The sequence below is a fragment of the Neofelis nebulosa genome, chromosome 4 (genome assembly GCF_028018385.1).
Source record: "Neofelis nebulosa isolate mNeoNeb1 chromosome 4, mNeoNeb1.pri, whole genome shotgun sequence".
Classification (NCBI taxonomy): Eukaryota; Metazoa; Chordata; class Mammalia; order Carnivora; family Felidae; genus Neofelis; species Neofelis nebulosa.
Window position 1 is genome coordinate 78,872,027 of NC_080785.1, and position 13,137 is coordinate 78,885,163.

Here is a 13,137-nt window from a genome sequence, read left to right on the forward strand (position 1 = left end):
CTGTTTCGATATTTCATACATGAAACAGGTTGAGAAACGAAATGTGGAGAGACAGAGACCTTTTATGTGCTTTTTCCTCAGCCAGATGGAAGTTGTTGCAGGGTTCTGAGCAGGGATGACATAATTAGACCTGGCTGCAGAGCGTCATGAGGGAGAGCAGAAGATGAATGCCACTTAGGCTGCTGGTGATAGCCATCCAGGAGGCACGAGATGGTGACTGAAACAGGACAGTGGCCCTCATGACAGAGATAAGACCCTTGCCTCCTACATAGGGCTATGCTGTGGCCTCGTTCGAGTCGGAAAAGGTTATAAGCATTATTTTGGAAAGCTTACAGGGTTCTGCAAATGTGAGTGTTATTGTTAATAACAAAAATAATTACTGTATTTGTGGACAAGGGACAAAATTGAGATTCTAGCTAATATCAATTATAAGGTAAGCATATATGAAAATCAGTTGAAATGATAGGGGTGACTGTCATAATGTGAGGTGTCACAGCCCCTGAGGGCTCCTTTGGGAGCAGGAAGGTCGTTCTGCTAGTGTTTAGGGAAGGTGGCCCAAGTGGAAAAGACACTGGTGTTGGAGGTGGCTGGGTTGGATGTTGGCATTGAGTGTTTATGGGTAAGTGTCTTTGAGGCAGATCTCATCATTCAGTATTTAGTTCACATGGTCCCCTGTTTTCGTCAAGAGGCCTTTCCTTCCACTTGTTTTGCTCATGTCCCGAATCTTTAAACTCCCTATTCCACTTTTTCCAGAGGAAATAATTCTTATCTCTTGTCATGATGTGGAAGGGAATTGGGCGGAAGGGATCTATATTCTCAAACAGGTTTTCAACCAGTCTTGTTCGTAGATTTTGTTGACTTTCTGAGATATTTGGTACTTTCAGTTCTGAGATTTCCTGCGGCTCAAATCAGCTTTCTTCTCATTTCATCTGCCTATGTAGTTCTTCGCTTTCAGATTTTCTTGCTTTGGTAAGTTGATAAAGCTCATCTTAGGGGCTTTCTGTCTTCTAAAATATTGTTGACATCTGCATCTATTGTCATTTTCACTTCTAATCTTTTTATCTTTGTCTTTTTAAACTGTTAGGATTTTACTGCTTACTCTCCTGAGAAATTCTTGTGGGTTTGTGGGAGCAAAGACAAACATATGTTTAATTCAGCAAGTTTAAATGTAGTTAGATAATAAAATAGTGATTGCATGTGTTTAAAGACTTAAAAAAATTTTTTTTGAGAGAGAGCATGAGTGGGGGAGGGGCAGAGAGAGAGGGGGGCAGAAGATCTGAAGCGGGCTCTGCACTGACAGCAGTGAGCCTGATGCGGGGCTCAAACTCATGAACCATGAGATCATGACCTGAGTCGAAGTCAGACGCTTAACTGACTGAGCTACCCAGGCGCCCCCCTTAAAGACTTTTTAATACTTTTACTCAGTATCTTCTATGAGAGTATTAAAGTTAGCATTTCCAATATTGGTACTATTATAGATGTCTAGCTATAAACTACTTGAGAAAATTGAAGTTTTCTTCATTTCTTTATGGGTAGACTTGGTTTAGAATATTATTCCCTGACAGTGCAGGGTAGTACAGGAGGTAGTTGGTTCCCATTTATTAAGAGCCATGAAAATATGAGATACAGACTATAATTCTACAGTTTTCTTTCAAAGATCAAGTATGCACTTGAGTGCATACTGTTGGTTGAGTTGCTTGAGGTCTTACATTTTGATGCAGGCAGGCCGGGCCTAAGGACCCAATCCTGTAGGACCAGCCCAGAGGGTCTTTAGTTTCACACAGGATGGAAATCAAATGTGAGCCAGCAGGAGGTAAAAGCAAAGTTTATTGAAGATATAGAGAGAGGAGATATGGACAGAACATCTGGGAGACTCAGGAAAGAAGCATGAGTCTTGTCTTTGGGGGGTTTTATTGAGGATGGTGGTCAGGTGCACATATCCTCTCAGGCATCCAGGAACCGCTTAGAACAAAGACAAGAGCCCAGGTGTTATTCCTTGGAGCCAGGGGGCCTTGGTGTGGAGATGTCTAGCTCTGGTGGTCTGGAATACACCTATGATAGCTGTCTCTGGCCATTCTCACCTGGTCCATTGTTAGATGTTATCTCTTCTAGAGAAGTGATTGACTCCTTGCCCTTTCCAAGGAGGACATACAGTATTGGCATTACAAGACATGTGCAGAGTAGGGTGGGGCTGTAGATCCTAGCAAGAATAGAAGCTGGAACAGAAGCAAAGGAAAAAAAAAACCCAACTTTTTCTCTGATGGGGTCCCGTCCATTTCCCTAGCTCAGTTTCTCACTGGTAGAGGTGAGATTGGGATCTAGGTCTGTTGTTTCCAGTTCTTTGCCTGTCCCTTTAAAAACTTGCATTGAGACACCATAGAAGGAAAATGGTCTAGCCTGGATTCTTCCAAGAAGCCCTGGGCACTTTTTACTGACACTAAAATGTAAGCCCAATGAGACGAGGGACTAGGCCGCTTTGTTCACTGCAGCATCCCCAGCGTCCACGTGTCTATGCTTGGCACATGGGAAGTGCTCAATAAATATATATTGATTTATAAAATGAAGTGACTGCTTATGAGGCCCTGTTTACACAGAGAGACATTGAACTCCAATTTAAAACATGAACTTTGTCAAAATAATTTCACAAAAGCAATAGTGTCTGCAAATGTGGCGAAGAGGATGTGTCATAAATAGATCAGATACCTATTACTTCACTTAGCCTTAGGTTCCCATGGTAACTCCGCATTCCTTTTATAAAAGAAAAATCTGAATATAAATATTACTGCACATTGCTACTGTGCACATGTACTTGATAATGTGGGCTAAGGAAGTTTTTATTCTAAGATGCGTGTGTGTCTGCAGTAAGTATTCTCAAACTTTTGACCTTCGCATATAAGTAGGATGAGTTTGCTCACTCACTGGAGTGCAGTCGAAGTATTTGTGTGAGGCACTATAGGCTCCTATTCTTTTTCCTTCTTGCTGCTTCGCTGTCTCAAATATGGGTGCAAGCTGTTTGCTGAGCACTTAGATTCGAGAGCTTTCCTCCCAAAGGAGCTGCAGTCTCATCAAATACAGGGTGTGCTGTTCTCAATGCTTTACATAAAGACGTTCAAGGAGAAGGAACCATATATGAAGAAAATGGATTATATTTGCTTCTTTTTGTCCCATTCCTGTGTGCGTGTTCTCGTAGGTCTTAGCACTTCTTCTGTGAGGCCTGAGTCCTCTAACTGCCTGTATTCTTTTGAATACAGTGTGTGCTCATCTACTGCGTCTCTATAATTAACGGTGGTCACCTCTTGGTTGACTCTAGGGGCTACTCGGAACTGAATTTCTCATTGACGGGTCACTGCCGTGAACAAACTTCAGAGTTCCCCTGAGGTCTTCCACAGAAGACCAGGCAGTTTCGTTTGTTCTTTTATTAGTTCACTCAGTGGCTCATCTGTCTCTCCACCCTCAGACTACTGTATTTCACTGCATATCTTCAGGCATATTACCTTCAGGCTTTGTGTCACTGTTTGTCACACCCTATCAAACTAACCACGAAGGAACTGGTAGGGCTAGAATGCGTACAAACCCTGCTGTCTTTCAGGGCTTTCTTCTCAAAAGCTGCTCAGGTGGTCCAGCTCACAGAAATTTGTTCTGACTCTGAAATCATTACATAATGAGGTCACCTCATGCACATTCTCCCTTATTTTTCCAGAAAATATGGCTCCTAAAAAGCAAGCCATTTGGGTGCTAAGAAATAGTTGTGGTGTCTAAATGGGGTGTCTCTCCTGATCAGATGAGGGCCCCCAAATGTGGGGTGACTGGGTGGAAGTCGGTGGTGCGGGCAGTGACAAAGGCGACAGAAGTTTATAGAATACACCTCAAGAGAGCAGGAGGCAGGACAGCAGAGGAGGGGCTGTCTGCAGCAAGGCCGTGGATAGGGGCTGTTTTAAAAGGGGGAAGATGAGGAGGTATGGTGACATATGGAATCTTCCCCCCTTTTTAAAAAAATTTTTTTTGAACGTTTATTTATTTTTGAGAGACAGAGAGAGACAGAGTATAAGCGGGGGAGGGACAGACTGAGAGAGAGAGAGACACACACACAGAATTTGAAGCAGGCTCCAGGCTCTGAGCTGTCAGCACAGAGCCTGATGTGGGGCTTGAACCCACAAACTGTGACATCATGACCTGAGCTGAAGTTGGATGCTTAACCGACTGAGCCACCCAGGAACCCCAGAATCTTCCCCTTTATTGGTAGCTGTGCCTGGTTGTAAGTAGCCCATTGGTTAGTTATGGCCTGTGGATTTTTTGAGGTGGGTCCCCTAATGGGCCTGTCTGTATTCAGCCAGGTGTTGACTATCGGCCCTTTCTATGTTCCATCGATCAAGCCTGTTTGCCTGAAACAGCCTCTACAGTAGATATCTGCTAGAGGGTTTAGACTGCAATGAATTTATTGAGAAGTGGAACAACATTGTACCTTATGGGAGAGTTAAGGGATGTTTGTTGGTAATTTTCACCAGAAGGAGTTTTGGTTTGAACACTGACCTGTGATACTTGTATTCTACTCTGGAGCCCCTAATCTTTATGCTTTCTTATAAAATCATATGGTACGTGTGTGTCCTGTCTGCCCCCAACAAAATAATAAGCCTGAGTACAAGGACTATGCGTTGTAATTATGTTAGATCTTCCCCATAGCACTTAGGCCATAGTGCTTATTTAATAAACCAAATGCCACATAGTAAAGAATGGTATATATTAATGTTAACATAAAAAATGATACATATTATTATAAGCATAAATCATCATATATGTTAATGTTTCATATAAAATGTGTGTATTGTCAAGACATGTATATATGCATATTATTTTTATATGTGAGATTTGTTTGAATCATTGGCTAGCCAATGTGTAGTAAAATTCTAATATTTGTCCTCATGCTTAGAGGCAATACCCCAAGCTTTTTGTGGATGCCATGAAGCTTTTGAAATATAAACAACTTTTGTGTTTGGGGGTGTCAGGGGAAACCAGAACTGGTTGGTGGTTCAAAGAGTAAAAACTGATTTTATTCTGGAACGGTTGTAATAGCAGAAAAGAGACGTTGTAGAGAAATGGGCTGGGTTTTGAATATAGCACGGACAAGTTGGGGTTCATAGGCAGGGAGCAGGGTGGGAAACCATCAAGTATAAGTGGGGGGAGATTCTGGGTAAACTGACTTCTAAAACTGGGTGACGCAAAGATGAACACAGACGCCCAAAGGCCAAGGCTTCCCCGGGAAGAGAGTTCAGAGGAGCTAGCCTTAAGATTGGTCAAGGAGAGTGTTTGTCAGGGGCACTTGGGGACTCCAGTGTTTATTCCATCATATTCTGATATTTTGTGTTTTAGTTGTAAAGTTTTTGCTTTTTGAGAGTTTGTGCCTAGGTTTTTATTTGTGAGCATGTGTTTCTGGGGGGAGTACCATGATTTCTACTGAGGGATTATCTTTCCTTAAATGTTTGGTGATCAGTAGTAATTCCATGCTCTATTTCTTTTTGGGTTGTTCTCTGGTTCCCACATATTTACACTGCAAAGTTTTCAAAGGATACCATCATTTTGTTATTTGGGGCAGTGTCTCCGTGCCCCAGCATTCTGGGATTTGCAGACATGTCTAACTAGCTGCCATCTTTTGTGTATGGTAGGTCCAAATGCTTTGTCCAGTCTGTGATTTGGAGAGTGTGGCCTGCGAGCTGATGTTGCATTGTTTTTAGAGCACACTCTGATTCATGTCATTATGTTTGGCAATAAACTGTCTGGAGCCCTGAAATTATCAGGACTTCTGCCTCTGCAACTTGTCAGGAAAACTTGTGAAACATGCTGAAATAGGCAGAAAAGATGACTGACTGGGTGTCCTGTGTGGTGCCCCTTGCTTGAATGATCAGTTGCTCTAGGGGCCTATACCTTTGTCTTTGAACTATTTTACAACACTGTTGACTTGTAGGAAACCAATAGTAATACAGATGACTCTTGTCCATGGAGGTGAGAGTGTGTCTTATTCTTTGGAATGCAATTAATTCATCATCATCCTCTGGATATTTACTCTTTCTGCATCTCTTTGTTCATTTCGCTTTCCTGATTGCCAGCTAATGGGTGTTCTTTGAATTCTCCTTGGAACTTGTTACAACATGTTATGGATTGACTTGCTAATTAATGATACATAAAATCTTTGACATGTATTCTACATTGGTATAAGAAAAAAATTTACCTTTTTAATAGCTCTGTAACACCTGGGAAATTCCCATTTCCAAGGGATCACTGAAGTGCTCAATGGTGTAGATGGGTCTGTGACTAGAGTTTTGGGGTATTATGTATAAATCTGAAAACTTATTTGCTATTAACTCTCTTTATTTGGTACCTTGAATACCAATAAGAATATTTGAGGAGTATATATTGTATCTTTAGTGATTTTACTACTTCACACTATTGCTTACATCTTTGGTATGGATTTAAGGGTTGCCTTCAGAAACACATTTTAAAGAAAATTCTCTGTTATCGGCCCAGATGAAATGGCCTATTAAATAATTTAAAACCCATCTGGCTTGGGCTACAACCTAAATTCCTGACCCTGAATGCTGCCCTCTTCATGAAATAGGTCTGCATTTCAATATTTTTAAATTATGAATAAACACATTAAAGCTTCCTGCTGCGATCCTAAGCATTTTGTAACATAGAGTAGCTGTGGCCCTTGAGAGGTCAGTAACTGGGAGGAGGCAGATAGGATAAAGAATTTTAGGAAGATTAATTGACATATGACATCTGCCATTACAGGCAGAGAATATGGTATGCCTTTGACCTGTTCTTATTGATGTTTTCATCTCCTAATTGGCAACTTGAATGACAGTGGTAAAAGAGAGTTTTCTGAGCTTCCTAGCTTATTCTGAGGCCTTCTTTTGGAATTCATGTCAGACTTCTCAGCATCATTATTTTGCAATGATGATAACAAATTACCTGAATTTTACATATGAGGGCCAGGATCTTCTCAGTGGGATGTGAAAATAGGGAAGACTTCCTAATACAAATAAGTGGGAACAAGAGACACAAGGAAGCCATTATGTAAGTGCATGGCTGGTCAAGGCCATTCTACATTAGTGGGTTGTGATAGGCTGAATAATGCTCCCCTGCCCAAGTCCTAATCCCTGGAACCTGTGAATGTTACCTTTCCATGATAAATAACAACAAAAAAAGGCTTTGAAGATGTGACTAAGAATTTTGAGATAGTAGATTATCTCAGTGGGCCCTCAATGCAGTCCCAGTGGGAGGAGAAAGAAGGCAATGTGTCCACGGAGGCAGAGACTGAAGTGATGTGGCCACAAGCCAACAAATGCTGGTAGCCACCAGAATCTGGAGAAGGCAAGGAATGGATTCTTCCCTGAAATCTCCAGAAGGAGCGTGGCCTGGCTGATGCCTCAGCGATGCTTGGACTACTGGCCTCCAGAATTGTAAGAAGACATTTCTTTTGTTGTACGCTGCTAAATTTGTGGCAATTTGTTACACCAGCCTTTGGAAAACCAATTCAGAGATTACGACCCAGAGGTGGGGAGCTGCTGTAACCGTACCTAAAAATGTGGAAGTGGTTTTAGAATTGGGTAAAGAACAGAAACTGAAAGAAGTTTAAGGCACATTGTAGGGAAAGCCTGGGTTGGATGGAACAGACTGTTGGCAGAAATGTGAGAACCAAATACTCTGCCATTGAGGGCTCAGTGAGAACTTGGTGAGGAGCACAGTAGAGAAAAGGTGAACTGCCCTAAGCAGAATGTTGGTAGAGATAGTGAAGGTGCTACTGGTTAGGGCCGAGAAGGAAATGAGGAATATGCCATCGGAAATTGGAGAAAAGATGGTCCTTGTTATATAGTAGTGGAAAGTGTAGAAGAATTTTGTTTTACGTTTGGGTGGAAGGCAACACTTATAAGTGATGAGCTTAGATATTTCCAGAGGAGATTCCTGAGCAAAGTATTGAAGGTACGGCCTGGTTCCTTCTTGCTGCTTGTTGTAAAATGTGAGAGGAAATAGACAAATTGAAGGAAGAATTCTTAAATAAAAAGGAAACCAGACTTGATGATTGGGGAAATTCTCATTTTGTCCAGGTTGCAGACAATGCTAAAATCAGGAGACCTGCCATTATGAAAGTACGCTGAGGAGAGAAGCCCAAGAATGTGTCTGGAAAACCTTTTGCTAGTGCTGAGGAAATTGGGTGTCAGACTCATGGGTCTTTTTAACCCTCTCAGCAGAAGCCAGGAATAGGGCTGGGACTGTCCAGGAAAGATCTATGGAAGATCCTCCATCTAATGGAATGAATCTTGTGACATGCACAGGAGACTCACAAGGTTTTTGATAACGTGAGCAGAAACACCGCCAGCTTGAACTGAAAGGAACAGAGGGGGGGTGAAATGGAGGAAGGCCATTGGAATCCCAAAATTTTACAGGCAAGAAACAGCTTAATAAACCATCTCAGCTGCAAATATGTTCTCCTTTTCAAAAAACAAAGCAAAAAAAAAAAAAAAAACCAAAAAACAAAAAATAACCTAAGAATGACTCTGAGGGTGGAGCTCTGGGCCCAGATGTTGGGGCCCTAAACTACAGAGGATTGTTTCTAATGGAATACTAATGGAATCTGTCCTGCTAGATTTTGAAATTACTTGGGACTGTTGGCTTATTCCTTCCCTTTCTCCCTTCCAGTTTATCCGTTTTAGAATGGGAATGTCTATAACTGTTGTTAAGGTCCAAACCCATTGTATTTTGGAAGCAGGTAACACAGGTGCCAGATGGAGAGGAATGTTGCCTCAATGTGTGTCATAATGAGTCTTCCCATACCTGATTTGGAGGTTTACTTCTGGGACGTTGGAGCTGATGAGATATAGATGATGTTTTGGACTTTGAGTTGGTGCTATAATGGGTTGAGTCTTTAGTGAATGTTGGGATACGGTGAATATATTTTGCATGTGAGAGGGACATGTGCCTTTGGAGCCAGGGAGTGGATTGTAGTAGGTTGAATAATGCCTTCCCTGCCCAGAAAACATAGGCATGTCCTCATCCCTAGAACCCATGAATTATCTTTTATGGAAAAAAGGACTTGGAAGATGTGAATAAGTTAAGATGGGGGGATTATTCTTTATTATCTAACTGGATCCTAAATGTAATCACAAGTGTACTTACGAGAATGAAGCAGAGGGAGATAAGACAGAAGAGGAGAAGGTAGTGTGATTGCAGAGGTGGAGACTGTAAGCCAACAAATGCCAGCAGCCACCAGAAACTGGAAGAGGCAAGGAGTGGATTCTCCCCTAGAGTCTCTGGAGGGAGGCTGACACCTTGATTTTGGCCCAGTGATACTCATGTTGGACTTGTTGCCATCAGAACTGTGAAACGTAGGGGGGAATCCAATGGTTTCTGCTTCTTTGCGTGCTCTCGTCTCCTGTTTGAATATACGACATCCCCAGGCTCACTGTTAGACTTGTCAAACCATCAGGCTTTGATACTAGAAACTTTTCCCATTCCTTCGATTTTAAAACAGTAACCTTCTATTTTAAGCATAATGGTGTTATCTAAACTGAAAACTCTGGTAAATAAACACAAGGCTTGACTTCTGCTCTTAGCTATGTGACATAGTAGCTGGGTGTCTCTGGCTAAATCATTCAGCCAGTCTGAGTTTCAGTTGAACCATGGCAATATTGTTCACTGTCCTTCCTGAACCATGTCACTGTTATGAGTACTGATGCATGTGTAGATGCATGTGAACAATGTCAGATAAATAATGTATGGTTCTATCATGTTCAGCTATTAATGGTACTACTTCTAGTTATAGGGAAGCTGTGAGGAGCATTTTTGCACATAAATCTCTGACCACATTAACTGTTTTTCCCCCTTAGATTGGGTGCTACCAGAGGGATTTGAGGTTCAAATTTTTGACCACTTTAAAGCTACTGATCCACTTTTCTCCAGAAAGGTTACATCACTTTACTCTGTGATGGGAGGCACACAAGTGCCCCTTTTACTGCACTGAAGTCTAAGAAAACTTTTTTTTAATGTTTATTTATTTTGAGAGAGAGAGTGCACACCTGTGAAGTGGGGGAAGGGCAGAGAGAGAGGAAGACAGAGAATCCCAAGCAGGCTCCACACTGTCAACACAGAGCCTGATGTGGGGCTCGATCCCACATCAAGACATCGAGTCAGATGCCTGACTGAGTCACCCAGGCCTTAGAAAACTTTTAAACATGATTTTAAAAATGTGCCAACTTGATGAAAACTGTTTGTATTTCTTTGTCAAGGTTTAAGTTTTTTAGTTTGTATCGCTCTTTAATGAGTTGTGTATGTTCTTTGACCATATTTCCAAATAATTGTTTGTCCTTTCCTGGATTAGTTTTTAGAAACCCAGGATTGTTAATTAACCTTTGTTGTGTGTTGTTTCTTCACCCATTTGTTTTGTTGTTTATTTTTTACTTTATGATGACTTCTGTGTTTGACCATGGTATGTAGTTACATTTAGTGACCTTTTTCTGCTTTCCTTCCCCCCTCCCTCCTTCCTTCCTTCCCTCTTCCCAACTTTTCTTCTGGAAAATTTTTCCCATTTGGCTGCTAAAAATGATTTTTTTTAAGGTATGTAGATTTGCCCTTAACTGACAGTAAGCCATATTTGAAACCAGGATCTTGTCAACTTCATCTCAAATTATCTGTTGTCTTGAGTGGTCAGATATTTGAGTAGAAAAATAATATTCACAGAGGATTGCCTGAAGGTATACTAAATTTTATTTCTGAGGCAGAGTCTCAATGCAGCATAAAAACCTTTGCTTCCAGCCTGATAATTCCACCTTCTCTACCTTCTGATCCCTTATCATTTTATCTTATGTATATGCAGAAACTGAAGCAGAGGAAACAAGACTCAGACAGTTTGTGCTTTACCACATCTCCACTACCTCCTTTCTCTATCATCGTCTCCACCCTCATGATCCTTAGTAAGGATAATATCTCTACCATTCATCAAGCGCTAACTCAGTGTAGCCTGATATAGCTAACATTTTCCATGCATTATCTTAAACAATTTCCACCACAGCCATACAAGGTAGGAAATATTCTTATTCTAAGTTTACTCATGAAAAATGGATGCTTTGAGAAGTCAAGTGGCTTGCCCAGTATTACACAGATTGTACCTGGTGTAGTGAGATGGGAGTTCAACTCCACACCTTTGTGATTTCAGGAGCCATTTCTTAAGTGATATTCTTTCTCTGTGTACACACGTGTGCATGCGTAAGCTCACGCACACACATACACCTTTCCACCTCACACACCTGATTTTCCCGATGTTGATAGGACTTGAGTTTTCTGTTCTCTCTGGTCACTGATATAGTAAGGGAGGCAAAATCGAGTGAATGAATCCAAATAGCCACATCCAAGATATTCACTGAATAAAGAGGATATTGAACTGAAAATATTTGGGGGAGGATTTAGAATTTCTTTCATTCTTAAAATGCTCCAATGACATTGTGTCCTTGTTCTCCCTCAGTCCAAGCACCTCACAGTTGTAATGTGCTCTGACCAGGGGAGGGGTCATTGTGAAAACATCAAAGCACCCAAAAGCTAGAGCTAAGTGGGTTTGGTCTTAATTTGGCATTTGTAATAAATGTCTATTTTATATTCTGTGATTGACGGCAGCCTGCTGTGGTGGGTGTGTATGGAGCCTGGGAAAGGTGCTTAAAAAACTGCCTTTTACTAACATTTAGATGATTAATTATTATACCTGCTGTTAAATTTTAAGCAGAGAATTAGGTCAGTGGGAATGGTTTCTTCTTTCTTTGAACAACTGGGGACAGGGGTGGTATTCAGTTTCCTAGTGTTATTTAGCCCTTAGAATCATATCTATCAATTATTTGGAGCTTAAAAATACCTGCAAAAGAAAGAGGGTAGTGTGCTGTAGTGTGCTTTTCTAGGAGGTGAGACTCAAGGTCAATGGTCACAGCTTGAGAGCATTGGCTGTTCCTCCTCATATCCTCAGTGCCTACTCAGTGCCCGGCCTGATAGAGTTTTGATAAACAAACAAAAAACAAAGCCCTGCTTGGTGTGAAGGCAATAGGGTAAGACCGAGAGTCAAGCAGAGAGTACTGTTTGGAATCAGGCTTGTGTGCAGGTTGGGGGGTGATTGAGAAAACACAGTCATCCCATTAAAACTGGCTCTAACAAAGGCTTGTTTTTGTGATTGTTTGCAGAAAGATTACCACTTTGAATATACAGAATGTGATAGCAGCGGCTCCCGGTGGAGAGTCGCCATTCCGAATTCTGCAGTGGACTGCTCTGGCCTGCCTGACCCAGTGAGAGGCAAAGAATGCAGTAGGTTTTGAATTTTTGACTGTTTGTTTTCCTGATTAAACTGTATCCGTTTGGCCCACGAAGTTAATTATAATGAATGTAAGAGACTTTTAGAAAAATGAGCATATAGCATTGACATCTAGCAGAGCAAAAGCTTCTTCTTAATACTCGGTGCCCTTATGCCTGAAGTCTGTAATTAGACACAGGCAGTGTTGAAGGTGCCTTCCTTCCTTCCTTCCTTCCTTCCTTCCTTCCTTCCTTCCTTCCTTCCTTCCTTCCTTCCTTCTTTCCTTCCTTCATTCTTTCCTTCCTTCCTTCCTTCCTTCCTTCCTTCCTTCCTTCCTTCCTTCCTTCCTTCCTTCCTTCCTTCCTGTTTAGTTATTTATTTTCAGAGATATTGGGCATGTGCACAAGCCAGGGAAGGGCAGAGAGAGAGAGAGAGAGAAAGAGAGAGAGAATCCCAAGCAGGCTCCACGCTGTCAGTGCAGAGCCCTATGCCGGGCTCGTGGTTCCTGAGATCATGACCTGAATCGAAATCAAGAGCTGGACACTTAACTGATGGAGCCACCCAGGCACCCTTTATTTATTTTTAAGAAAATCTGTTTAAAATCTGGTTTACCGTCTTAGTTGCAACTCTGGAAGGCGGAGTGGCAGAATTTCTCTTTAATGGATTTTTTTCTTTACGTTTTTAAAAAAGTTTTCCAAACCTTGGGTAAAAAAGACATAAACTCTACCATCTGAACCATTTTTTAAGTGTACAGTTCAGCAGCATTAAGTACATTCTCATTGCTTTGCTATCATCACCAACATCCATGCGTAAAACTC

The 13,137-nt window shown here is 41.5% G+C and overlaps 1 protein-coding gene across 1 annotated transcript in view; it reads left to right on the forward strand.

Moving 5' to 3' along the window:
- Nucleotides 1-13,137, forward strand: part of ELAPOR2 (endosome-lysosome associated apoptosis and autophagy regulator family member 2) — a 173,955-nt gene that overhangs the window by 76,673 nt on the left and 84,145 nt on the right. The window contains exon 2 of the mRNA XM_058725236.1: nucleotides 12,213-12,333. Coding sequence (XP_058581219.1) covers nucleotides 12,213-12,333 — 121 coding nt within the window. The remainder of the gene's footprint in view (nucleotides 1-12,212; nucleotides 12,334-13,137) is intronic.